Here is a 27898-nt window from a genome sequence, read left to right on the forward strand (position 1 = left end):
GAACAGTTGCTCAGCAAATGTTAGGAAAAATGAACCACTCAACTTTTATATGGAAGCTCTTGTACAGAAGCAGACATCTCGCGTTCTGATTGGCTGGTGCTATCATAGGTTAAATCAAATAGGTTTTTCAATAGTGTACTTTTGAAAAACTTCAGTGTTGTTGCAATACACGTACAAGTTGAAAATTTTCGATTCTATTGGTAGTTAGATTATATAAATCCTTCCACAGATCACTGAGCTATGAGCTTTCAAAATACGAGAAAGGCAAACGCGCCTTATGAGCCTCTTTGATACTCGTTTATACCAAACATTTCAGAAAAGATTAATTTTGAACTGTTTGAGATTTTGTCACACAACTGAAAATTTTATCATAAAATTGTGATCATATTTCCGATGGCATGTATCAAGAATTATGTTGATTCATTAGATACAACAGGAGATATTCATGATAAAAAATTTATCACTCTCTCAGAGGGTAAATTTTGAAAAGGCGCCCCCTAGTAAAGTAATTCGTATTCACGACAAAAAAGACCTCAGTACCAGTTAGTACGGTATCAACACACCGAACACATACAAAAGCAACTATCCAGCGAGCGGATGAATGTAACTGTCAGTTTTGTCATCCACTTACCCTTCCTCGCTGGCAGCCATGGGTAAACTGAAGCAGAATTGTATTCGGGCATATATTTATAGATTCCCTTTTGTGCTATTGTTCATACTGCGCAAATCGGACGAGAGGATGACATCATTCACTGCGACTGTCATTGGCTCGAGAAAACCAATTTTTTGATGATGTGAAATTGAAATACTTAAACGACGTTACCTTATAAGTTTAAGTTATCGAATGGTAGTTAAATTATATAAATGCATCAACAAATGACAGAGTTATAAACGTTCAAAATTATGACAGAAAAAGGTTACGCGATTAGTTTTGCATTTTCTAAATTGACGCCCAGTCTCGTATAGTGAAGAGTAAGGCATTTTAATGCCAAAAATTGTCTTCGCTAAAATCTGTTCAACTTCTTTAAAATTCAAAGTTCTGCGGAATGTATCGCCTGCATAAAATAGTGGTGTAATGCCTCACTCGAACATCGCGCGTTTTAGTTTATAACTTTGCGCGGATTTCGCGCGCTGAGATTTTGAAATTTTTCATGACAACCTTGTATTTGCTTCCTCTGCACAGGAAATAAAATACCATGTTTTCCAGAAATCTATTGAACCGTCTCCACGTTCCACAGATGGTTCCTAGCACCTTACTTGCGAAAACACTTAGAGTACGTAGATCTTTTGTCAGCATGGTCCAGGTTTTGTGATCACATAGAACAACCGGTCTAATGAGCGGTTTGTAGATTATTGAGTTATACATCCTAAGACGATTAAAAAAGCAGAGGTAATATTTTTCTCATCAAGGTAATCTATGAATGGTAAACTTCAATCAATGTAATCAGATAATGATAGCTCATACACGTACCACTGGGTGGTGGGTATTGTATCTGAAATCTGCACATTAAGTCTCGAACCCAGCAAGAAAAGCTTGTTTCCCACCGCAACACCAGCCGAGATCAACGCACGCATTCAAGGTAGCTATCGAGGGTGGATTTTCCGGAACTGTACAGCATCGAAGACACATCAGAACGTTACGGCAATACTTCCGAATGTGAGGTACTTAATTTTCAATTTACTTTCGTGTCGCGTTAATTTCAGTGCGATAAAAGAGTTTTCACGACACGCAACAGGCCTGACGCGGCCCTAATTGCACCGGCCTGATAACACGTGCTATACGACTGCAGCAACACAAAAGCCTCATCCATCGTTGAGCGGGTGAAAACGGACAAACCGACGAGCAGGAGAGGAAGGAGCTATACCAATCATATAATCAAAAGGAACATGAAACAATCATTAAGAGCACGCTGGGCTTGGGCTTGGGCCGGGTCTGCCACTTTGCCGGTTGCCACTTCAACGGACAAGAGAAAACGAGAGTGAGACATCGTAGTTCTGCAATCCAATCGTGCGCGCCGGATTTTACGTGCGGATGTCGTTGTACCTAAGGAGCAGGCCCATTTCCGGGCTAGTCCTGATTCAAGGTCGCCCAGCGGATTTGTGGCACGGTTCGCGACTGTTTTGCGTCGGTTTATTTCACTTTTCCATTTTTTTTTTGTTTTGCTAATTCAATTCAGAATTCAACACACTAATGTGGAGCGATTCGAAAAAAAAAACGACTGACAAGCCGGCGGCTTACTTGATAACTCGCTGTCAAGTGTCAAGTTGTTCAATGTGTGTTGATAATTGGACAGACAACTTTATATTGGTTGAATAGTTGACATGATTGGAATTTTAGTTCCCTAAAATACACCAACACAAATGAAGTGAGGGGAGATTTTTATGTGAAAAGTTTTAAATTTATAAATGATGCTACTCTCAGTGAGTCTAAATCCGGAGAACTACTGAGTCAACACCAGTTCGCTGATCACGTTTGACGCCTTTTCTATCCGGAACAATAAATGTCTCAGGAAAATGCTCGTTTTATGACCAACAGTTGAATTATGCTGTAGTTATTTTTTTACACCCTAACCACAGCATTGTTGTTTTTCACTTTGTTGAGCACTCGGTCAAATAAAGTCAACTTGAAGCCGGTATAATCCTAAACGGTGACTTCCATAATGACCACCATGAAAACAGGTAAGTGCTCGTAATTTATAAAATTGATAGACTGCTAATCTGAAATTTTACTGTTCGCTTTTATTAAATCAACTGTGTCTGCATGCTCCCACTCAATCTGGTAACACTTGTACGTTCTTTTTTTCTCACAGATGGCCTCAATTCACAGGTCGGCATGAAATGTAGCACCATCAAAGTTGGAAAAATATCACATTCGTTAACCGTTTTTGAAGGATTTATTTTATCGTTCCCATTCATCGTGACGGGAGAATTATTTTCCAGTCAAATTAAGCTCGAACGCAAGTGTCAATAAAATTGCTAATATTCGTTTTTGTTTCGTTCGTTTTTTTGCAGGAGCAAATCGAGAAGCGTCGATCATGGACTGGCGGCACCCTTCGATCTGGATTCACTGCGGTCCAAGGTGGAAGGCAGATTCGAGAGCATCGACAGACTGTCAAAAGGTGAGTCAATTTCTTTTTTCGAAAGGATTTGTTAAGGTCTTGAAAGTTTACGGCATCATACTTCACAACCAGAAAAATTTCAAGTGACATTGAAAAGCACTTATTTTGATGCAGATTTACAAAAATCCTAATGCTTTTATAAAGAGATTTCTAATAGCTCGACTAAACAAAATTAGCTTTGCAGTCCGACTACTTTATGTAGCTCTGTAGCGAAGTGATTCGGGAGGCAATTTAAAATCAGTAAAAGAACATTGCAAGATACATAACCATTCACAGTCATTTAGACCATTTCTGTCGAGTAAATAATTTCCGAAACTCACTCTCGTTTGATCTGAAATATTTTAAGTGCATGGTCTGCGTGCATCAAATTGCACCGGTTTGCTGCCCCATTGCTATGCATACAACTGCTGACATAAACGTGGTAGGTTTAGGCATGGAAGGCTGACTGACTGACTGGGTTGGTATGTAATCAACATAAACATGAAACAATCATTAAGAGCCCCGCTAGGTGGTGGTGAACTTGCCGGTTGTCATCCCGTCGAGAGGAAATGAAAGCCGGAGATTTTCGCTCGCGGTCGGAGTGCCGGATTTAGAATCGGATGTCCGTCTAGTATTAAGACGGAAATTATCCGAAGCAGTTTCGGTTCAAGGCCATCTATGATTGAATAAAACAATTGCGGAAAGTATGGCGGTTTGAAGGTTATGGTAGAATTTTTTTCCAATATTCCAATAGTTCCTATTTTTCTGATTTCATAAGAAAAATAGGAACTTAACCAAAAAATCTTGTGCGGCACACTGTATTTAATGAATGAAAACATAGATGTCAAACTCGTCGTTTGCTTTGATACACTTTGCAACCGTTTCGTATTTACTTTTGGTAATCAGATAACAATCTAATCGGTTAACCCCATTACCGTATGTTCCAAGATAAATGCAAATCTTAATATTATGCGCATTGTGTAGAATTTAATCTTTTTGTTTCAACCGACTTCATAGTCGATTCTTAGCGTACAGAACCATTACATGGCTAGTGCTACCATCTTACTTACAGTGATGGAAATGAGTATAAACCGTAGAACTAAATATTATTATTTTTGATACCAACATGCATGAAACGTCCAGAAAAAAATTGGAAAATCGACTTTGGAACTTTGAAAAATTCTGAGATTTACAAAATCGAAAAAGTACATTTATATGCATAAATGTCGAGATCTGGTGCAGTCTATTTTTTTTTCAATGAAAAATTTGGATTACACCAGAAAAACGAGAAACGAAGTGTCAGAGAGTTGACTTAAAACAAATTTCTAGATAAATTGAAATGAATTTGAAAATTCGCGTAAAAAAATCACGTTACTCCAGAAATCCGCGTAAAAACCACCTAACTTCGAAAATCCACGTAAAAAAGCCGCGTAAAAACCGTCCTAAAAAGATCTCAGTGTATTGCAAACAGCAATAATTTTACGTCAACCTAGCTAGCGGTTTATATTAAACTGTTATGCACTGACGAGTCTAAGACGAAACGTAAAGATAATGAATTTGGCATTTAGGGGTTAACTTAATTTTGTGCATAGGGCACATAACCGTTATGATTTTTGTTTACGTTTCGTCTTAAATTCATCCGTGCATAGCAGTTCGAATTGAACAGCCTAATTCAAAACTCGGCAGTTCAATTTGAATCGCTAAGCAGACGCTGAAAAAAATGACTTCGGTTATGTTCCATTGCACAAAATGAGATTAATCTCTAAAACAAAAAGCAAAATTTTAATTTATCGCTGTTTCATGCATTTTCAATTTTTTTCTTTCTCTGTCGATCATCGGTGATAATGTGTATAAATAGTAAGCAGTTTGCCCGTACGTTTAACGGGAGTGTTGAGGGAACTTCTATCGATGACTAGATTTTATGTGTCAATAGAAATTAACACTGTCGTAATGAAAACTATTCCGAATAGATGGAGTCAAAAGCCTGCTCTTTTTCCGCGTATTATGAATGGTGGGAAGATTGCATTTCCACTCTCCCTATCAAATGCGTTTCTGTTGAATGCTCTGGTAGTTCATCCCGATTATCCGATTTTATAGAGCCTGTAAAAATTTTTTCAATAAATAGGGTTATTGTACCAATAGACAGCTCATCTGTAGAGTCACCACGTGATTACTAGATTTTGAAACCACGAATTGCGATAAAATCGAACACAAGTAAATAAAATATATAGTGAAGCTAAGATGAATGATACATCGTTTCTTTTTTACTTGAATATAAAAAAAAGTACACATTAAACTTCATTCGGTAATTTTTTCACCTTTTGACGAGTTTAGAACAGCCGAACATTCTCATTCTTCTAATATATCAGCACAAATAATCATTTGTTGACAGCAGTACCTTTCACTGAAACCATCAGCTACCGAGGTTTGAACAGCTGAGATCGACGATCTAAATTATGTGTTTATGTTTGTAACGGCATTTCTCCAAAATAACTTGACGAATCACTAAGGCTTGTTCGTGACAAAGTTTGGACACCCCTAGAAGCTTATTTTTTATCGATACTCGTTTGACAACCGCAAAGGAGGCTAGGAACGGGACAAAAACAGATCTCACCAGAAGGACGCGAAAGTGAGGAGAATATTGCAGAAGAGTCCAGATTTTTCATTACATACTGTGGCTGGAACAATCAAAATTACCTCCAATTTTCGTACATACATCCAAGCACCGACGAGGTATGAAGTCATTCAACGTTAAAAACTGTATCGAACCGTAATGATAAACAGAACGAGACGGCTGAAACCAGGGCTCGCAACTTGTATCGCGAATATCTAACAAATTTTTTCTCCTGCGTGATGATTTACAATGAAAGGGTCATTAGTTTTTCTTTTTGATAACCAATTTTTTAGAAAACTATAATTTTGAGTTATTTGTGGTTATTTCAAAGTACTGAAAATTTTATTATAAATTGCTGATCATAGAGACAAATATATGTTATTGGGTTAAGTACAAGAGATATTCACAATTAAATTCTACCCATTCTTGTACACGACAAAAATGTTTGGTTTGGCAGGCAATATGTAACTGTGATCTAGCAAGATAAAACAAATCGCTTCCGGAATGATAAAGAAGGAAATATACAGTGAAGTATGCCTAAAGAAGTGTTTGTTATCATTCATACGCAGCCATGACGCTCCTTCGCTTTTCTGATGATTTGGCATCTTGTCACTATGCTATAGAATGCTTTGGAATGGTATAAAAAGGAATGGACTTCAAGTTGTACCAAAAGAGGCGAATATACCCAATCGCACGGAGCTACGATCTATCGAGCGGTATTGGGTTCTCGTGAAGAGAGAACTCTCTCAATTTAAACATCAAGCTACAACTATAGAAAATTTTGGACAAAGCAGCTAAATCTGCTTCAGAGCAGTCTGCTCAGACCCTAAAGGCTGAAGTATACTCAAAAGCTTGTAGTTTTTTCATGCAGCCTAATTAAGTAACTGTAATTAGCTTAAATATGACTAATAGTGCATAATTGAATGAACTAAAGATGCATCTTGCACTGAACCAACAGCAAAATTCTTAATTTAATCTGACATAGGTAGTTCTTACTCTTTGTAGTTAGTCATAAAGATGATTGTGGCAAGTATCTCTAGCAGGCAAAAGATGGGAGGTGGAGACTTGCTATTAAAAAGATGTATGTTATTTGGCGAGACTCGATACATTTTAACAACCATAAATACTTTTTGCACGACTCAGACATTAAGAATATTTGTTAGGGGGGAATGTAGTAAGTGCTAGTTAAATGGGGTGGGGGCGGGGGTGTAAAGTAAAATTCATTCGTATTTTCTAAAAACAATACTTTTTCCTAATCACAGATATTGTTTGCACTTCAGAGGTGATCATAAAAGTGGAAGTAGTTGCAGTAATTCTCCAGCAAGAGCGGATCAAATTGTTTGTAAGATTCAACATAACCCAGAAACAAATCAGAAGAAAATGCCACCAAACTTGACAAAAGTACTTCTTGCTGTTAATAGGTTAACATAAGGGTTTTTAAAGGGAAGGACGTTGTAGTAAGTGTTTCTGATAGGGGGTGTCTGAGGTAAAAATCTTCGAAAGTAGCGAAAATCTACATTTTTTTACCAGTACAAATATTTTTTGCAACTCTGAGATGGGTGTGAAGATATACAAAGTTATACGCATGGAAGGGTAGCAAGTAGAGATTGACAATCCAATCGTAAACGGTCCAAAAGACAAGTTGCATACATTAACAACCTTTGAAAATGTATGCAATAAAGAATGATTATTGGTAGAAATGCATGCAAAAATTAGTTACTGTTATTGAATCTATGTACTATAAAATATAATTTGTATAAACAAAGCCAAAGCCTTGGTATCACATTCCTTCTGGGGAATTTGACTTTTTGTTTCAACAGACTTCGCAGCCGATTCTTAGCGTTTATTTATTTATTTATTTATTTATTATTAAATTTATTCATCTGACAATAAAATGGTCTTAATGAATATGTTTAGTCAAGTCATAAAATTGTAGATCGCTGTACTTTCTGCACGAATTTGTGTGATGGTTCATCAAATTCAAAAAGGTGTTCAACGGTGCCAAATGTCCTCAAGCATGATGTTATCGGTTCGTAATACCCGAACGTCGTTCGATGAAATCTCGGCTGAAATAAACTGGTAGAGCGCAGTGATCGTTGTGAAGCACGAAAATCGAGTTGAGACAAAATCTTCGGTGAGTCGATATCCCCGTTGATCAGTTTTGCCACGAAAGTAGTTTGCTGAATTTTCCTGCGTCGTTCCAATGAGTCGAGTCCGATCAGTCGACAGCGATCGTGGTATGGTGGAAGATCAAGCGGATTCTGCCAGGGAAGGTTTCTTAGAGCAAGACGAACAAATCGTTTCTGAACGCGCTCAATCCGTAAGTTCCATGTAAGTTGATAAGGACTCCAAATTACGCTGGCATTTTCCAGTATTGGACGAACCAAAGAGCAATATAACGCCTTCAAACAATACGGATCTTTGAAGTCCCGCCCGATCTTTGCAATAAAACCTAGTTGCCGTGTCGCTTTTGATATTATAGATGAACGATGCATATTGAAGGTAAGTTTGGCATCTAACAAAACACCAAGATCATTAACATGGTCAACTCTCTGGAGCGTTTGTCCATCAATTGCATAGTCGAATTGAATTGGGTTCAGTATTCGGTGAAACGTTATGACCTGGCATTTTGAAATGCTGACAATCAACCAGTTTCTACGACACCAGGCGACAAATGTATCTAGAAGTTCTTGAAGCCGGATGCAGTCGTCAATAGAGCGAACTTCAAGATATAATTTCAAATCATCGGCATATACTAATCTGCAGCCAACTCCGAGCACCGAAACAGCATCGTTGAAGAACAGCAAAAACAAAAGTGGACCCATATTGCTACCTTGAGGAACTCCTGATAAATTTGAGAACGAAGATGATACACAAGATCCGAGCTCAATTCGCAGGACTCTACCACATAAGTAAGAGCGTAGCCAGTCAGTAAACTTTTGTGTGGCGCCCAGCCGCAACATCTTGCACAAGAGTATTCGGTGGTCAATTCGGTCGAAAGCTGCTTTCAGATCAGTGTATACTGCATCAATTTGTACTTTATTCTCCAAACTCGAAAAACAACTGGAAGTGAAATCTAAGAGATTCGTGCTGACTGAACGACCAGGCATAAATCCATGCTGATCAATAGAGATGTAATTTTAAGTACCAAAAGTACCTCAGTGCTCACAATTATTTCGAACAGTTTAGATGCAGCTGATAAATTGGTTATGCCTCGATAATTTCTAACATTTGTACGATCACCGCTCTTGTATACAGGAAACATGAAAGACTGTTTCCAAGTCATCGGAAAAATAGAGCAGAAGCGCAATGACTGTACACCGCTGCAGGTATGCCATCTGGTCCGGCCGAGAACGTTCGTTTCAACTTCTTCGCTGCGGCAACAATCATATCGGGAGTAACCAAAAATGTGTCAATGTGCACTAAATTCTCAGGAACATCCACCGCGGCGGTCTCCGCATCGATACCGGAGGCTGTTTTTTCCGCAAACACCGAAGCAAAGAACTTTGCCAACAGATCACATGACTCCAAGGATGACCTGGATTCAACACCATCGAGACAAACTTTTGAAGGAATTGATGAGCATTTACGTTTCGAGTTTGCAAAAGTCCAGGAATGTTTGGGATTCCGACGAAGATCAGTTTGAACCCGTATAACGTAGGATTTGTACAACCCCGCGTTTAATTTGCAATAGTTTTCACTGGAACTTTTGAACATTCGTTTTATTTCAGCGCTCTTCCAGCGACGATGTTTGCGCTGCCAAGCATTTCGAATTCGTTTCAATTTACGAAGCAAAGCTGTGCTCCAAGGAGGACTTATTGGCCGTTTTACAAAAGGCAAATTTGAACTTAACCACTGAGTTATCTTGTTACAGAAAAAAGATGCCATTTCATTTGCGTTGTCGATATCTTGCAAAACACTCCAGTTAACGTTTTGCAAGAATTCAAGTAAAGCACCAAAATCAATTTTTCTATAATTTAGTGGCCTTGATTCATTCGTGGAGTCCATGTTGCAGGAATTGTTTTCGCAGTCAGCAGCCAACGAGATAAGTAAAGGCGGATGATGCGGGTTGACAGGTAGCAGTGGAGTAACACTACAATCAACTATTAATTGATGCTCCGAAGAACAAAAGACCAAATCGAGCAATCGTTCAAGATGATTTCTGCACTGGTTTGCTTGATGTAGATTTAAAAAATCCATACCGTCGATCAGCGCTGTACCAGCAGCGGATGGCAACAAAGAACAAGCGGGTTGTGTTTCTTCATGCCGTTGATTCCACACAATGCGGGGCTGGTTGAAATCACCACACACCAGAACAATATCATTCACAGAACCTTTACTGCACAGTTCCGAAACAGTTGAAATCTGCGCATCGATCACATCAACGTTTTGGCTTTTATCAGGGGGAATGTACACACCGCATAGCAGTAACTTTCTACCCCGCACTGTAGCACTTGCACACACTTGTTCAAGAGACTGACCATTCACCGTTTCAATGATAGAGCTGACGTGTTTGCGTGAAATGGCAATCAAAACTCCACCAAATGATGCTTTGTCACTATTAGCTGAGCTGCGGTCACAGCGAAAAACATTAAAGGAATTTCCAAACAACTGCTGAGAGTTTATTCGGCTATCCAGTCCGGTCTCGGTCAAAAAGATGACATCAAAGTTGCAGTCACTCGTCGTTAAAAAGATCTCGTCGATTTTTGTCCTCAATCCCCGAACATTCTGGTAGTACACCCAGATACCAACGTCATCTTGTTCGTCGTTCTGCGACACGGGATAAAACAAATCAGCGCTTGATAATCTGGAAGCTAACGAATACTTGCCAAGATGAGTAGTTTGGAAGACCCCTTCACCACACCTACCCGCAGGACCAGGACGGCTGATGAACGCTGGCAGCGGTGGCACGACTGGGGAAGGGGGGTCAGGGGCTTCCACAATATCAACTACGGTGCCCAGTATACTGCATTGCATCACTCCTGAACTATTCCTCCTTGCGTTGAAACAGGCGTTGGAGATGGATCCACAGCAGCTGGTTTCCATTTACACGCATCTCATATACATCAGACATAAAATTTTGTGTCTTTTCCGTGCACATGAGTTACTGCACAGATTCAAGAAGAGAAAGAATTACTCAGCTCAGTTCTGAGATTTGTTTGTTTAATAATTGAAATTGAAAAACACTAGCGATTCTCCATTTCTCAATCTTTAGTTGTTACTTACAACGAACTATTACATCTGCTATCATACCACATAAGCAGTGCACAACTAGTCAATTTTGTCACGAGACGCCATTGATTGCATGACTAATACTACGATTCTATTGACACTAAGAATCCTTCCGTGTCGGAACTCGAACATACGACTACTCGCTTGAAAGTCCAGCGAACATACAGTTTCAGAAGAACGGTTCAAAAGAACTAGTTCTTTCGGTTGAACTATCAAGTTCAGAGTGATTCCTTGAAATGAACGATTTTGCCCATCTCTAGTAGCAAGTGTCTCTAACAAAGAAGATCTACATTCTAATTGTCGTCTGAGTCTCCTGGAGCGATTTGTTTCAGTTGTCGAAAAGAACAATCACACAGGTGATAACTTTCCAGTACCTTGGGAACTTATTCGATTTCAGAAGCATATGGTTCTCATCATGTCTCTAATGACGAAAAGTTAACAAAGAAGAAGTTTTCTCTGAGAAACTTTAACTTTGTCCTGTAGTAATTTAGAAAAAGACCTAAATTCAAAGTTAATTTCAATAACCCAATTTTAGAAAATATTATAATTTAATGACTTTAAATAGTTCCATGCAAAATGTACTCAAAAATTCTTGGAACAATTTCGAAATATTCAGGTTCAGCAGACAACGTGACTACAGCAATTTAACAAGAAGTCGCAGGTCTTCTAAAGTTAAACTCAGCTTCAGCTGGTTCGCTACTGAAATATTGAAAATTCGTTGCACAGGGTAAGTTAATGATATTGTTCAATTCTAAACATTTTTACGCCTCGGAAGCACATTTTACTGACTACCGCTTTCTTGGCAAGATTCAACTGTTGTTGGCACCAATTTACACGCCTAACTTTTCTTTTGTAGTTCCGTAGCATCTGTTCCAAGGCTCCAGTCTTAATCATGACCATCAAATAAATCAAACATCCTAGCGGTTTTACTCCACAAACAGAGTGGAGGGCTTACAAAAACAAACACTCAATCATTATCACGTTTTTTGTTTAAACTCATCATTCTTGTAATCCTAATTTAAGAAAATTGAGTAGGCAAACATTCCAGATGGTTTGAAATGGTAATCAATTATTACTTTAGTGTTATACACTAAAACTTTTACTCAGAAAAATAACATCCGTTCCGCAGTGGCGATTCTCGTTTTTTTTTCATTCTGCTTCAAATTTGAAAACGCTACAGTGAGTCCAATGTGTTTCGGAGCGCTAAAAATCTGAAATACAGGAATAATCTGTGTTGTTAATTGAATTGGTAGAATATTATTTAGTGAAACATCTAGGATGGCGGGCTTACCAGCTGCTAGTATTGCAAGTGAAAGAGTATTCAATATTGCTGGGCCAACCATTTCAGTGAAAAAAGAAATGAACTATTCACCCAAAACGAGTTCATAAAACGTATTTTATTCATGATAATTTTCAGCTATGCGAAAAGACTCTTTTTGACCCACCTAGTGGGGTTATTAGGAATGTCGAAGTGTCGATCGATTTATCAAACAATCGATTTATTGTATATGAATAATATAATAATATATAATATAATATAATAATTATATAATATAATATCATAATTACGGTACGAAAATTATCAGTATTTGCAGGAAAAGGATGTTCTAAGTCGCATCAATTTCCAAGATGGCGACTTCTGGCGAAAACGATGTTTGCGGTCGTTGCGAAATCCAAAATGGCGGCTTCAGGTTAATTACGATATTATTCGAATTGCTCGAATGCCTTCACAATATGCATATTTTCGGAACAGTTTTCATGAGTAGGCGCATACATTCTCAAAGCAGTAGTACAATATCTGCGGCAGATCTAAATTATAGCCGAATTTAGTAAAAAAATACTAATCAGTTTCAGATTATCAAGACTGCTGAACAAGTGCCCTAAATAAAGCAAAATTTTGGATACAAAGAACTAGAGCAAATCCATGATTGTAAGGGGTTTTGAGGAATATCAATATACCGGAAGTCGCTATCCTGGAATTCAGAACCACCTCAAACATCGTTTTTTGATATTTACTCCTCGAACCCCATTCGGAAAATACCCGTAGTATAGTAATTTCCATGGAATATAAGAGCCGGAAATGATTTTGATTGTATGCAAAAACCTCTTTTTACGAAGTAGGATCGTAAAAAAGATTACATTATTTGGGATTTTGTTCGTAAAAAGAGGTAACGTAAAAAAAGTTTACGTAAACGGAGGTTTGGGTGTAATCCAAATAATCGACTTAATCGAATAATTTGCAAAATCTAATACTAATAATCGAATAATTAATTGAGTAATCGATTAATAGCTCTTAATCGATCTAATAGTTTTAAAAAGTTATATTCGATTATTGAATAATCAATTAATTCGAAAAATCCGACATCCCTAGGTGTGCTAATGCCTGTCCTTTGTCGTTCAAACAGTCTCAACAAAACATATATTTTTTTCATAAGATAATTTTTGATACGAATTTGGGCTAAATTTTTTAGAAGTCTCATTCAAATTGATTCGTAGAGTGAACGTCGCATGTTTGACAAAAACAGTGGAGAGAGAAGAAAAGGCGTGCAGATAATGTCACAAACATAACAAGAGGACGTGAATACGAATTAAATTTCACGCTTTCCCGAAAATTTATAATCGTTCGTATTAGTTGTTCGTTTTGTGTGAGTTTTGCAATATTTACTATTTCGCTTCCAGAATTGAATTCTATTCTAAGGTTTGACTTATTGACGCCCTACGTACACAATAACGTTTTTTGTTGATTTTCAAGAAAACTTCGCATGGTTCTTTGGGAATATTGTAATGGTTCTGAATAGAACCGATTTGTAGAATTTATTCATTGTTTAAAACTTTAGAGTAGTTATCATCTACATCATGTCCTAAATTCAGAATCAGTATTTAGGAACTGGAACTAAATCCAAGCAGTACATTGGGAACCTGAGTACATTGGGAACCTGAGATTCAGTTGCAAAATTCATGTTAGGAATTCAGATCAAGAATTCAGTTTATTTCTAGAATTTTGGAATTGAATTCATTTTCTGAATTCTACAACTTGATTTCTGAACCTGAAATAAAGAACTAAATTCGATTCCAAAATCCAGTTCCAGAATTAAAGTTCCGAATTTTGTTTAAGCATTCAAATTCAAAATTCTGCATCTGAGTTTAGGCAGGAAAATTCCGAAACAGACTTCAGTAGCAAAATTCAGGTTCGGAGCATGATCTGAGCGTTTTAGGTTTTGTATCACGCAGAAGATTTGCTGTTGGTGAAAAGTTCTCACCGTCGTCGTGGGTTCGAAAAAGGCAAACAAGCGTGAGTTTTCCTCACTATTTCCGAAAATTAAAGAAAACCTAAGTTTGGATTTATTTATGTTTACTGTTTAAAATTTGATCATAAATTGTTGATCATATTTGTAATGGTATGGAAAAAGAATGCGTTTGCCGGTTACATCGCTTATACCATGGAATCTTCGGAATCGTAAGTATCAGCTACTTGATTGATCTTCGAACTTGATTTATAGCCCAAGAGTAGCCTAAGTTTGCTCAAATCGGTTACGCCATCTTCGAAAAAATTGAACCACACACATACAAACAGATATTTTCCGCTCTTGTCGAGCTGAGTCGAATGATACATATCGCTAGGATTCTCCGGAGCACCGATCAGAAGTCGGTTTCTCCAGTGATAATTTCACATTTCTAGGCAAATCTATCCGTGAAATTGCTTCGAATAAAGTCTATAATCTATTGTTTACAGAGCCCTGCATATAAATCACATAGTCCTAAACATTATTGAAAAACATAACTATTTTTAATAATAATAATAACAGATCTATGCCGAAATTTGTTAGGAAACGGCGTAACACCGGATCGCCGCAGCCGCCGGTAGAAAATGCATTTCCACCGCCGAAATCGACATTTTTGATCAGCGCGTATATCTAATCTAGACTGTTAATCTAAAAATAACAAATCTTATCTTCTATAGGTGACTGTCAAAAAATTAGTCGAATTTTTAGCAAAACCTATTGAAAGTAAATAACAAATACATGCAAAAAGAATCAATACTGGTCAAGAAAAGGTTTTCGTAACCTTTCAACTGCAAACCGAAGTTCCTAGTGCCATGTACCATTCGACTAAGTTCTTCGAGAACGCTAAATATTTTTACCCGTACCCGCTAAATATTTTTACCGTGTCGACAAACGCGAAAAAAGTTCCAAAATTCGAAAAAAAAACCCGAAACCCTACCAAATTTTTTAACCCCGTACCCGTTGAAAATGAAAAACTCGGCACTCGTACCCGTTCCGAATCCTACAAACATATCTGTTTCTGTATCCGAACCTATCCAATTCCCGTTGGGTTCGGGTTTGGATTGGGTTTCGGGTATCTGTACCATCTCTAGTGTGTATGTAGTAAAAATGTGCACTCGATTTTCTCGGAACCTGGTTCTTCGGCTGAACCGATTTTCACAAACATAGATTCAAATTAAAGGACTATTCACACATTTCAGTTCCGTGACGATTCAGTGAAAGTGCCTTCAGTGCGCCGTCAGTGTTCTTTTTTATCGGTACCCTTCCGTTCCGTTTCCGTGCTGTTTCCGTTCCGGCACAGCCAATGCAATGACATATCGACTTCAGTGAAAATGAAAAATATCGGTGACGACGAATTTGAGTTTGCCGGACGGACGCGACACTGACGGCGAGCTGCACTGAAACGGCACTGTGCTGGATAGGTGTGAATGCGCGCATAGAAAACGAATGAAATAATATCAGTATCCGTGCACGGTGTTGTGCCGGCACTGAACCGGACCGGATATGTATGAATAGTCCTTAAAGCTCTCGGTCCCACAGTCTTCTATTGAATTTACCCGGATCCAATTTCCGGTTCCAGGGTGAAAAAGTGGATTTCATCTGGATCCGACTGCTGGTTTCGGAGTAACGGGGTAAAATTTACAAACAATAATAAAAACCTGTTTTAATCTACCTAGTGGTGCAATGATACCTTTTCATATTACTCATACCATCATAGACATGACTGTGGAGTTCTAAAAACAACCGGAACTGAAAGTATTATCCACAACGAATTCAGGGATTCTGTATGAAACCGTAAGGCTTTTCCTTCTACAAGTTTGTGAAAATCGATTTGGCCATCTAGAAGAAAAGTATGGTCGATACTTTTTGCAGTTTTTGGCCACTATTTCCAATAGCAACAAATATGACCTACAAATTGAAACAGTTTTGAACCTAATTGAAAAGAAATTTTTCCCTCTTTTGCTTCGTCGCTTCAGGTAGCGGTATTAATTTTTTAACGTTTAACCTAGTAGTTTTTGAAGCGGAAGTCAAATCCAGGTGGAATTCAGGAATTTTATTTGGGATCATAACACCTTCTACTTAAATCGAAGTTCAAGAAAATCGACCAAATCATCGCTGAGAAAATAGTTTGTGTTTCATTTTGGAGTATTCAATCGGAAATCGGGAACCAGGACAGAAGAAATTAGTTAGATAGGCCGTCTACTAACAATGACTAACGGTTGGAATAGTTCCGAGCCCAGTTTTGATATTTTTTCACGCCGCTTCGCCTTTGCAATTTTTCAATACTCTTGACCTCGTGATTTCGGAACCGAAAGTTGTATTCAGATTAAATTATGAAGGTTTGTATGCGATCATAAGACCTTTATTTTAAACCTAAGTTGGGGAAAATCGGTCACGCTATAGCTGAGGCAAGTTGTGTGCATTGTTTGTAAAAGCGAGTTGTGTTTTCTTCTTCCGTGCCAGCTCTTACGGGTGCATACTGGTTTTGCAACGTCTTTTATATGGGGGTTTGCAAGTTTTTACACTCTTATAAGCTTTAATTTACACTTTACAAATCTCTGCAAACTAGAAGAATTTCTAAGTTAGTTTTATGGGATTTGTACTTGTGTTTGACATTATTTATGAAAAAAAAACACTTATTGCACTCAAGTTCCGAAACCGGAAGTAGAATCTCAATAAAATGTTCAAGAATAATTTAATTTTTAATAATCTCAGAACATTCGCCCTGCCGGGCCTTGGTTGAAACATCGGTTTTCACAGTGATTGCCTAGCCTTTCTATATTAGAAAGGCAAAAATACATTCGGTTTTCTCAAAGACTGCCACACAAATTTTCACAATCTTCAGTTCAAATGGAAGGTCTTACAATCCCAAAGAACTCCATAAAATTTCATCTGAATACGGCTTTTCGGAACTACAGGCTCTAAAGTATAGAAAATCACTGTCAAGGGCGTGCTTTTATACATGACCCTGGAAAATCGAGCAAAATGCTTTCAACTAGCTGTACAATTTTTCAAATAAACAGGTTTTTTTAGCTGATTACCAAACACACTGATTTTGGGTATACCGGATCTTCGTTCCCGGTTCTGGATGAACCGAAGAAGTGATCGTGTACTCTAACTCGGAAATCACTCAATTTCTCGGAACCAGCTGGACCAATTTTCTTAAACTTAGATTCAAATGAAAAATATTATGTTTTCATAAGTAAGTGTAGATTTATTTTGGTCAAACAAACCGATTCCAGCTGTACCGGTTACTAGCTCCCGGTTCCGGAAGTCCCGGAAACAGTGGTTAAAAAGTCTCTTCATTTTTTTAGAGACGGCAGAGGAAACATTGAGTGAAAGGTTTTATGGTCTCATAGACTACTATTGGCTTTTGTTTGGATGCTACTTTCGGGTCCAAAACAACAAATTGAAGTGTGTTTCAAATTTATACCGTCATGTAGAGCAAAAATGCAAAAGAAAACGAAGAGTTCCTATAAACTGGACTCAAAACTTTTTAATAATTGGAAAAGTTATGCTAGTGTATTTTTTTTCATTATTTAAAAGGTATTTTTATTCAGGCCTATTTGCGTACAAGCTTTACGTGGACGAATTAGCCGATTTTTAAAATAATACATTTTTTGAAGTGGATCTCGTTGTCACTCTTTTTCTAGGAGGAGAGGAGCTTCCATTTCCCTCCTGCGAGGGTTGAGGGGCACTTTGTTCGTGACTCGTCTCGTCATCCATTGCCGCATCGGTGGTTTTGTTGTTGATTTCCGTCTTCTTTTCGTTTTCCTTGATGTTCGAAGTCTTGAGCTCGTTGCTAGTTGCTGTAGATGCGCCTTGTTGTACATTGGTTGCAGTTGCTGGTTGGTTTGATGGTGAAACGGGAGTACTGCGCTCACTAGTTTCCATTGTTGAACGGTTGACCTTGTCTTTGGTTGAAGATGTCCTTTTCGCAGTTTCGGTGCAAGGTTTACCGTAGTGTGCAGGTTGTTCACAAAACTGGCATGTAACCAGCTGATTTTCATAAATAATCAGCGTTTTATACGGATGTGTCCCACCTTAACCACAAATGATGTAAGATGGAATTGCCTTACCTAGATGCATACGTACCACTCGCACGCCATTCCGAATACCGGGGATATTTCCCTTTCGATGGAAAGGATTTCACCGTACCGCGACATATTCTCCCGAACGTACTGATCGGTGACCTGCGGGGGGAGGTCATGCACGCGTACTTCTATGGCATTGTCCACCATGTGCACAGGGATTTTGTATGTAATGTTATCACACTCAACACTGTGCACCTCGTTGTTAACCGAAGCGAATGCAATTGCATCGCTTTCACGTTTAAACATAATGTACACACAGTTAGACGCCTTGTTGAATTGAATCTCACTTACTTTATTAGCGTCTAGATGCATTCGTTCTTTAAGTAAGATTTCAATTTCATTTGCTGCTGGTCTAACTTTGCAACGCTTGAAATCTATACAAATTGAATTTGGTCTTGTAGGCCATGATTCCGGCTTTGTTAAATCGTATTTGACCATTCCGTACACTCTATTGTTCACTGTACTGTATTGTCTTTGTTTCTGTTGTTTCGACCGTATATGATTTGCGACCGTAAATGATTTTCGACTGCGTCGTGTGAGATGCGAGCACGAACTGATGCTAGTAAATGCTTGAAAAAAAGTTTTTGAAGAATCTCTTAGTACCTTTTCTGAAAACATGAGTAATATGAGAAAGGCATCATCACAGCACTAGGTGGATTAAGCTCCGTGGTTTTTCCTTAAAAGTGTCCATTTTGCAAGGTATGAACGGTTGGTAGAGAACTTAATAACCTATTTTGAGATAAAATTTTATCCAAATCGTAAATTTTTACATATCTTTGTTGGATTTTTATCAATATTTCAACTCCAACTTTTTTGTAGTTTTCAATAGAATCCATTTGAACAAAATTGGTAAATAACAAAATGTTTGATAAATTTTGGAAAAACAAAAGTATGCAAAGTGATATTTCTTTACGATTCTTCTAAGTTGAACTGCTTAGTGCGAAACTTTGTAGTTCTATTTGAATCGCTATGCAGACGTAAAGTTGATGCTATTTGCAAAACACTTTTTTATATTGCATCAACGGCGCAATGTCTTACCTGAGTGATAAAGTGATTATAAATAGTTTAGCCCTTGTCAAAAGATAATCCAGAGAATTTCGAAAAAAAACAAACTATGCAAAGTAACTTTTTTTGTGAAAAAGTCGACATGTCCAGAAAGCTTTACTGAAATCTGAGAGTTCAATAAGCAGTTGTTTGAGTTAGCGCGAAATTCGTCATTTGCAAGATTATAGGTAAACATGGCTATATAAATATTAAATGAATTAATTGAATTTCAAGGCCGTCAAAGTGTGAAATGTAAACAATATTATAGCACATGTTTTTTATGCAATTATTTAAAACTCAAGTTAAATGTAGCTTTTTTATAAATAACTTATCCAAAATATTCTAGATGACGCTTTCGAGAGAAAACTATATCGCAAACTGATGTTTACTTATCCGCTCAATAGTCATTGGGTAAACATTGATTTGAATGAATTTTGCGAAGACGATTGTCCAATCATGTGCATTTCATAAAAGAGTTCCTGAATTTCCTGTGTCCGTCCATTCCAGAACCTCCAGTTGCAGCTGTGCAAACTTGTTCACACACGAATTTGTTTGCTGAGTTCAGCATAATTCAGATGTGTAACGAATAGTGGCTATGTGCCATGGATCGCAGCAGTCGCGGTTTGTTGTGTTATTGGAGATTCCAGAACCGCCAGTAGGACGATCAGTCGAGACTCAGTATTGTAGTGTGTTTCGACGGCTTTAGAAGTAATCCCTCGTTCGGTTCGGAAGATGAGTTCGATCAGTTCGTCCACGAAGGAAAACTATCGGATAATTATTTTCATTAGCCGACGGTTCCCTCTGCCGACTGCTGACTACGCGATTTACTTCACCGATAAGAGTGTCGTCGCGACAAATTTACTGAAGCAAAACTATTTTCCGTTCGAGTATCAACAGCGTCAGCAAAGTGGGTGGTGTGGTGACTCAGAACATTTAGGCCGTGTTTACATTTCACCAACAAATCGGAACGTTTCAATTGTTTCTAATTTTCTAATTTCGTTCAATTGTTACAGATGGTGAGAAGAAACGCTCAATGCCCACTATACCGACCATTTCGTACACGGTGAAGGACCGAGACACACTGACTTCGTTGGCGGCCCGCTTCGAAACCACACCGTCGGAGTTGACCCAGTTGAATCGATTGGCCAGTTCCTTTATCTATCCTGGCCAGCAGCTGCTCGTACCCGATAAATCCGTCAAATCGGGCCCTGCGGGAGCCGATGGAGATTCGGATGCCAGCACCGAGCGTTCATCGCACAGTCCCACCGAGGGCCGCCGCAAAGGTTCCCAGGAAGATTTGTGCCAGGAAGAGAAAGGTGAGTGTTGGCAATGAATTGTAAGAGTGATTTGCTTTCGAGTGAGCGATTTAAGTTGGGAGTTCCAAACGAAGCATGTTTACACGTTAAACTTGAAGCTGGGTTCGATTATATGAACTTGCTTGAAAATTATGTTCTTAAATTGGTCAGTAAGACGATGTATGCTGATGAACAAAAGATTTTGCTAGAGTGGACAATACTAGCTGTGGTGCAAAGCTTTCGTTCGAAGAAAATTTTGAAATACAATAATAATAATTTGTTTTTAATTTGTTTCGTTGCGACTTAAGAGGTCGTCATGAACTGAGTTGAACTTTTCATCGGTGTCTAACTAAAAAAAACAGACTGAAAAACGACAGATGAGTGAAATAACTGAAATGAAAATTTCTTAAAAATTTGCCAAAACAGGATTTTATTCCTGTTATTTTATTCTAGTTTGTCAGTTAGAGTCTGCTTTTCTTTGGGTAGTTTCTAGCATTTTACAAAAACATGGATTTTGGACATCTTTTAACAACATTGCCACATAATATTTGTCCAATTCCATCGGTGTTGTGATCAGTTTTGAACAAAATATGCATTACACTTAAGTCTTTTCTAATACGCATTTTCTCATGCGATTTTGCCTTTCTTATATAGAGAGGATATGCAACCACTGTAAAAATCGAGACCTGGAGGGCCGAGTATCACATACCATTCGAATCAGTTCGTCAAGATCGCAAAATATTTGTGCATGTATGTGTGTGTGTGTGTATGTTTGTGTAAAAAATATAAACTCGATTTTCTCGAAAATAGGCCTTTCTTCCCCATTTATTCAGTTCCAGAATTACAAGATGAAGTCTGTTTAAAATCTCATACCGTCATTTGGAACCGATTTCGTCTATATCGGTTCCCGGTTTCTGATTTCGGAAGTACCGGAAATAGTGGTCAAAAAATTTTACAACACAATTGATTTATCTCCTATTTTTATTCAAAATTCAATGAAAAGTTTTTTGCTGAATTTTTTAGTTATAAAGTTATAATTACACCACTACACAGTGCACAGTGGGGAAAAATGGACCAAAAACGCGACGATTTTTTTGGAGGCATGATACAGCTGACCACAAAGCACTTTTTTGGTGTAAAATTATCAGTAAAATCGATTCCATGTATTTAGAAGGACCGCACGAAACGCTATCATGTTCATTTTACCACAAGTTCCCTTTTTATACTGCATTGTATTCAAGCTTAACAATATAGCATAAAACCGAAGAACTTGCAGAAGAGCGAATAGAGTGTTTCCGATGTAAAAAAGTCTAACAAATCGATTGCATATAGTTTTATTGACAGCAGAAAACTCGTTGCACCGTTTTACCCCATTTCTTTTCTAGTTATAATATTCAATTGAAATATGATCTACAATCCAAAAGCAGATCCAATGCGATCTATCAATATTGGCTCATAATACGTGCAAAACATCTGTGATCCAATTAAGCACAATGGGAATAACAGTACTAGCCTTTTTAACCCGTTTTACCCCAATTTAATTCATAAGTCGTATTTCTGGTTAAACTTCTTTTCGCATACCGAAAGCAGGCTGATTGCGGTTGATGAAAATCGATTGATATTACGAAGAAAGACCTGAAAATAGGATTACAAATGAATTCAATGACCGCACGAATGTTGCTATACCGTTTTACCCCAATTTATCCTTCTTAAGATTTTGCTCCACATTGAATTCATTTGTAATCCTATTTTCAGGTCTTTCTTCGTAATATCAATCGATTTTCATCAACCGCAATCAGCCTGCTTTCGGTTTGCGAAAGAAAGTTCAACCAGAAATACGGCTTATGAAATAAATTGGGGTAAAACGGGTTAAACAGGCTAGTACTGTCATTCCCATTGTGTTTAATTGGATCACAAATGTTTTGCACGTAATTTGAACCAATATTGGTAGGTCATACTGGATCTGCTTCGGGATTGTAAATTTGAATTCAACATAAAATTATATTTTTCGGAAAATTGGGGTAAAACGATGTAGCACGAAGCATGCGACCATGAACACTATCTGTAAATTATTATTTGAGGTTATATGCGAAACATAGAACTGTCTTGTTTAACCAAAATTGGTCCAAACACCGATCAGTAGAACTATTTTTTCTGTAAATTCACGGAAGAAGATGACTGGGGGTAAAACAGAATACAGTTGTATACGGTCAATCTTATTAAAAACAATCCATTTATCTAGCTTATGAGCATGTCAGGAATACCTTCCGATTGGTGGAATTGAATTTTTTCCTGAGTTTCACAGTTAGTTTTCAAAGTAAAGTAAAAAAAAGTGGAATTGGAGCAAAACGGGCATGATAGTGAATTTTGCGGATCTTCTAATTATCATAAATCGATCATATCAGTAACGTTCGATGGGTCGAAGCTGATGCCAATTTGGTGGATTGATATTTTTCTCAACGAAATGTATATCCTTTTCCGCAAGCCGATTGAGAGTGGTTTCTGTATCGATAGTTCCGGTAGTGTAAATAATGGTTAACTTCAAATCACAGGAACATATTGCTTTTTGCAAAAAAAATGAAGTATAGACTTTTGCAAAAAAAATTGAAGTATAGACTTTCTATTGTGAGATTTTGCTTGTCATCATCAATTTTGATTTACAAACTCTGCGAGCCACATTCAGCACGGAAAGATTGGGATTTTTCTCAAAAATTATTACCATATTTTTGTCCATTTGTCAGGAGCATAATTTTCGCTTTATTGTACTTCAAACTTTCCGATCTACAGTCAATCGCTGGTCAAATAACCTGAAAACACAAAGCACGCTACTTTCCGGTAGTTTTAGTTTCTTGGCAAAATCGCGTACCGATGAATTCAGATTTTGCTGTTATTTGTGCAAATGCACTTCCACTTTGTTCGACGTCATTTTACTGAATGCAACAAAAATATAAACATGTTTTACCACGAGAGTTTCAACTGTCAATTGAAACGTTTCAGCGATACGGGACAAAATAAAAATCTACATTGAAAGAAAACAGTCCGAAATTTAACGTGGGGAGGCTTCACTTAGCAGAAATCAGAAAGTACCCACAGAAAAGGTGAAAAAATACGAATAGATTTACTACAATTTGGATGAAACTTAGTACACGTGTACTTGTATGGCAAAACATCAATATTGCGCGAATAGAGAGACCGATTCGATTCGTTACTGATTTTTTAAACAAAGGGATTGCGTTTTTGTAATTCGTTCAAATCGTATCTCGGAAACAATTAATTGTAAGAGCAATTGTGTCGAAGAAGTAGTTGAAGGAAACTGATCAGTCATACACTGAAAAAAGTGGAACGTTTCTTCGAGAATTATAAAATTATCCAAAAATATCCAATGAAAAATGCAAAAAATTTACTCATTATGATCTTTCTACTAGAAGCAGTAATTCTCGCAATATTTAGACATAAAATTCAAAGTACTAAGATTTTCCTTAAATTGCGCAATTCAAGCAAGCTATGGGTAATTGAACGTATCATTTATAATTATTGTGCTTGTATGTGCAGATTTCTTGAAACGTCGCAATTTAACGAAAACCTAAGTTCTCAGAGTTATGTTTCTGAATATCTTGAGAACGACTGCTTCTAGAAGAAATATCATTATGGGCAAATGTTATACTCTTGAGCTGTAGAATAGTATTGTTCTTTTTTTCCAGTAACCATTTTTTATGTTTTAGCTAAAGGATTGGGAGGAGCTTCTCCTGCAAACAAGGTTTGTCGTTCCTTCAATGCGGGCGTGGATTAAAATGAAGTATGAATTGGCTAGTCTTCATTTTTTGCAGTTATTATTCCTTATTAGAGACTGCAGTTCTGTTAATTTTATGTCAAAAAGTTGAGTTGTTTCTGAGATACGGTTACTTGAACCGGGACATGTTTTTTTCGCAAAGGTAAACAGTGTGCCTTATAGAGCCTCAAGCGTTGATTCTGAAAGAAAACAATATTTTGTTTTTTTATATCTTTATGGAACACCGTTTTTAAAGGGTGATTTTTTAAGAGCTTGAGAACTTTTTTAAACAATAAAACGCATAAAATTTGCAAAATCTCATCGGTTCTTCATTTTAAACGTTAGATTGGTACATGACATTTACTTTTTGAAGATAATTTCATTTAAATGTTGACCGCGGCTGCGTCTTAGGTGGTCCATTCGGAAAGTCCAATTTTGGGCAACTTTTTCGAGCATTTCGGCCGGAATAGCCCGAATTTCTTCGGAAATGTTGTCTTCCAAAGCTGGAATAGTTACTGGCTTATTTCTGTAGACTTTAGACTTGACGTAGCCCCACAAAAAATAGTCTAAAGGCGTCAAATCGCATGATCTTGGTGGCCAACTTACCGGTCCATTTCTTGAGATGAATTGTTCTCCGAAGTTTTCCCTCAAAATGGCCATAGAATCGCGAGCTGTGTGGCATGTAGCGCCATCTTGTTGAAACCACATGTCTACCAAGTTCAGTTCTTCCATTTTTGGCAACAAAAAGTTTGTTAGCATCGAACGATAGCGATCGCCATTCACTGTAACGTTGCGTCCAACAGCATCTTTGAAAAAATACGGTCCAATGATTCCACCAGCGTACAAACCACACCAAACAGTGCATTTTTCGGGATGCATGGGCAGTTCTTGAACGGCTTCTGGTTGCTCTTCACTCCAAATGCGGCAATTTTGCTTATTTACGTAGCCATTCAACCAGAAATGAGCCTCATCCCTGAACAAAATTTGTCGATGAAAAAGCGGATTTTCCGAATGGACCACCTAAGACGCAGCCGCGGTCAACATTTAAATGAAATTATCTTCAAAAAGTAAATGTCATGTACCAATCTAACGTTTAAAATAAAGAACCGATGAGATTTTGCAAATTTTATGCGTTTTATTGTTTAAAAAAGTTCTCAAGCTCTTAAAAAATCACCCTTTACTTTAAAGAATTATTCTAAAGAACTATTACTAAATTTGCAAAGATTTTAATTTTTTTTCGTCAAATCTGTTAAGAAAGCAAGACAAAAATTTTGATAACAATTTTCCCAATGGCGTTTCGTTCAAAATTTAACACGCTTTAATCCGATATAAAAGACTTATAAATCGATTAAACTAGATTGATTTAAAGAACTACAAGGATCGGCACCATGGAGTTGTTCAGGCTATTGATGTAAAAAAAGCCAGCCAAAATTTTCAATGATCGATATTTTCTATTGAACAGTTCAATCTGTGCTATGCTACCGCTCTACGCATAATTGTCCCATATTTTCTAAAATTTTCTATGTATGTTCTATTACGTTCTATTACAACCAGGCGTGTACACATTTCGGGGGTGGTTTTTATAATATAGGGGATACCGGGGCTAAATCGGACACATGTTAGAAATTGAACAAAATAACCAATTATAATCCAATTAATTGCTGGTTTATAAGATTCTGGTCTACCCCTGTTTCCCCTACTAATTTCTTGAGTTTCGGGGAAGTCGAGTTTCGAACCTCTAAACCTCCCCCCTGTATACGTGTCTGGTGACAATTATGCGCAGAACGGCAGTATGTACTATGAAAATGAACGAGCCAAACATTTGGCCAATCATTATCAACAGCACGAAGCATTTATAGATATTTATAACTATGATAAGAATTTTGTAAATTTGCTAAAAAAAATCTACAGATCGCTCCATCTGAATTCTGAATCAGTTGAATTTTACCACGGAAAGACCATCGATCAAATTTTTGGCATAAAAAGTGTAAGGTTATTTTATCTGCTGACATTTTTATGGCTATTCTTGCTTCAATACGAGCCATAATTTTCCTGTAAAATGCAATTCTGAAAGGAATAATAAAATGATTCATTGTTGATCGCAACGGTACTTGGAAAATATAAATAATCTTGTTTACCTATCGTTATGTTTAGTACTGGATTCAATACTGCTCAGGTGGAAAGTAATAGCTGAATACTTAATCATTTTTGGAAAATAACCAGATTTTATAATTTGAACGAGTCAATTTTTGATATTTTAAATTTTTGTAGCATGAGATAAAAACAGTCACTTTTGTTAGTAACCATTTTTTAATGTCTAAATCGTAATGGAATAATTTGATGGCATTTCCTGGATGATAATCGAATTTTGCTTTGTGGTTCTGTTCCGTAAACGGAAATTTTCAATAACTACGCAATTATACCCGAAGAGCTAGTCCAAAGGTTAAATCAAAAGTTTAAAAATATTATTAGTTGTTTTTTACTCTTGATTTTGTTAAGATCATGCTCGAATAAAAACCAAAATCCAATAATTTTGCAAAACCACCATAGCAAAAAAAACAACAACCCATTCAAATCACAATGTGGTAGAAACAGGTGGGGCAAACACAATTCTTTTGTGTTAGTGAAATTAACTTTGCTTCAGCAAGCCAAGTAAAACTAAAAACCACGTGCTTGCTTTCGTCACATCGTTCGGACTAGTTGGCATTGAATCAAAGCATGTTTATTTTTCATGTATGTCGTCATACCGAACTATTTACAAAATTTTAATTACCAACGCAAGCAAGCCATGTGCTCTGCCACACCTGTTTATATCACATTGTTCAAATCAGACCCAGCTTCGTCAAATTGCATGCAAGAAAGCTGGCGAGTATACCCTTTGTTTGTGTCACGCTATCCACACGCTTAACCACAGATGAATCGACAGTCAACTGTGGCTTGGCGATACAACTGTCAAATTGGAAATATCGCTGTGTTAGTATTTTGTCGCTGTTTCACTTTGGTTCTTGCTTCTGTTTACAAACGGTGGAATAGTATAGGTTTATTTTGTCCGTGCAAGAGTGGCGCTCTGGCACACGCATACACCGATGGGGCGCACGAGTTTCCTCGGTAACCAAATAGTGTCATACTGTCGCCGTGTCAATCAGTCTAAAGCGTACGGAAAGACTGTGGGAGTGTGTTTATGTTTTGTGTAAATATTCTTTCAGAATTCGTCTGCAATCGTCTCGGTTTTTACCATCAGAACAGGAAGTGAATTTAGATTAATTTGCGTGTAGTTGCGGTGTAAAATGTGTTGATTGACATGAAAACTGCAGTGTTTTTAAGGAATGGAGGTAATCAAACTGCTTTTGGTTACTGTGTTTACTGGCTGGTGATGACTAAGTGACATTCGAATGGTGCAATAATTGGCGACAATTCTTTATCGATCGCTAGATAATTGCCTTCGAACTAATGTTGCTGCGATTAGAT

The 27898-nt window shown here is 37.5% G+C and overlaps 1 protein-coding gene across 20 annotated transcripts in view; it reads left to right on the top strand.

The window, feature by feature from the left end:
- LOC131430093 (TLD domain-containing protein 2) overlaps nt 1-27898 on the top strand; it is a 514027-nt gene that overhangs the window by 334758 nt on the left and 151371 nt on the right. For 18 of the 20 annotated variants that reach the window (XM_058594764.1, XM_058594767.1, XM_058594765.1 and 15 more), the window contains 2 exons: nt 3013-3119; nt 20380-20682. In XM_058594764.1, coding sequence (XP_058450747.1) covers nt 3013-3119; nt 20380-20682 — 410 coding nt within the window. Of the gene's footprint in view, nt 1-3012; nt 3120-20379; nt 20683-27609; nt 27763-27898 lie in introns of those variants that run through there. The other 2 variants (XM_058594770.1, XM_058594776.1) reach the window with 2 other exon arrangements.

The sequence above is a fragment of the Malaya genurostris genome, chromosome 2 (assembly GCF_030247185.1).
Source record: "Malaya genurostris strain Urasoe2022 chromosome 2, Malgen_1.1, whole genome shotgun sequence".
Classification (NCBI taxonomy): Eukaryota; Metazoa; Arthropoda; class Insecta; order Diptera; family Culicidae; genus Malaya; species Malaya genurostris.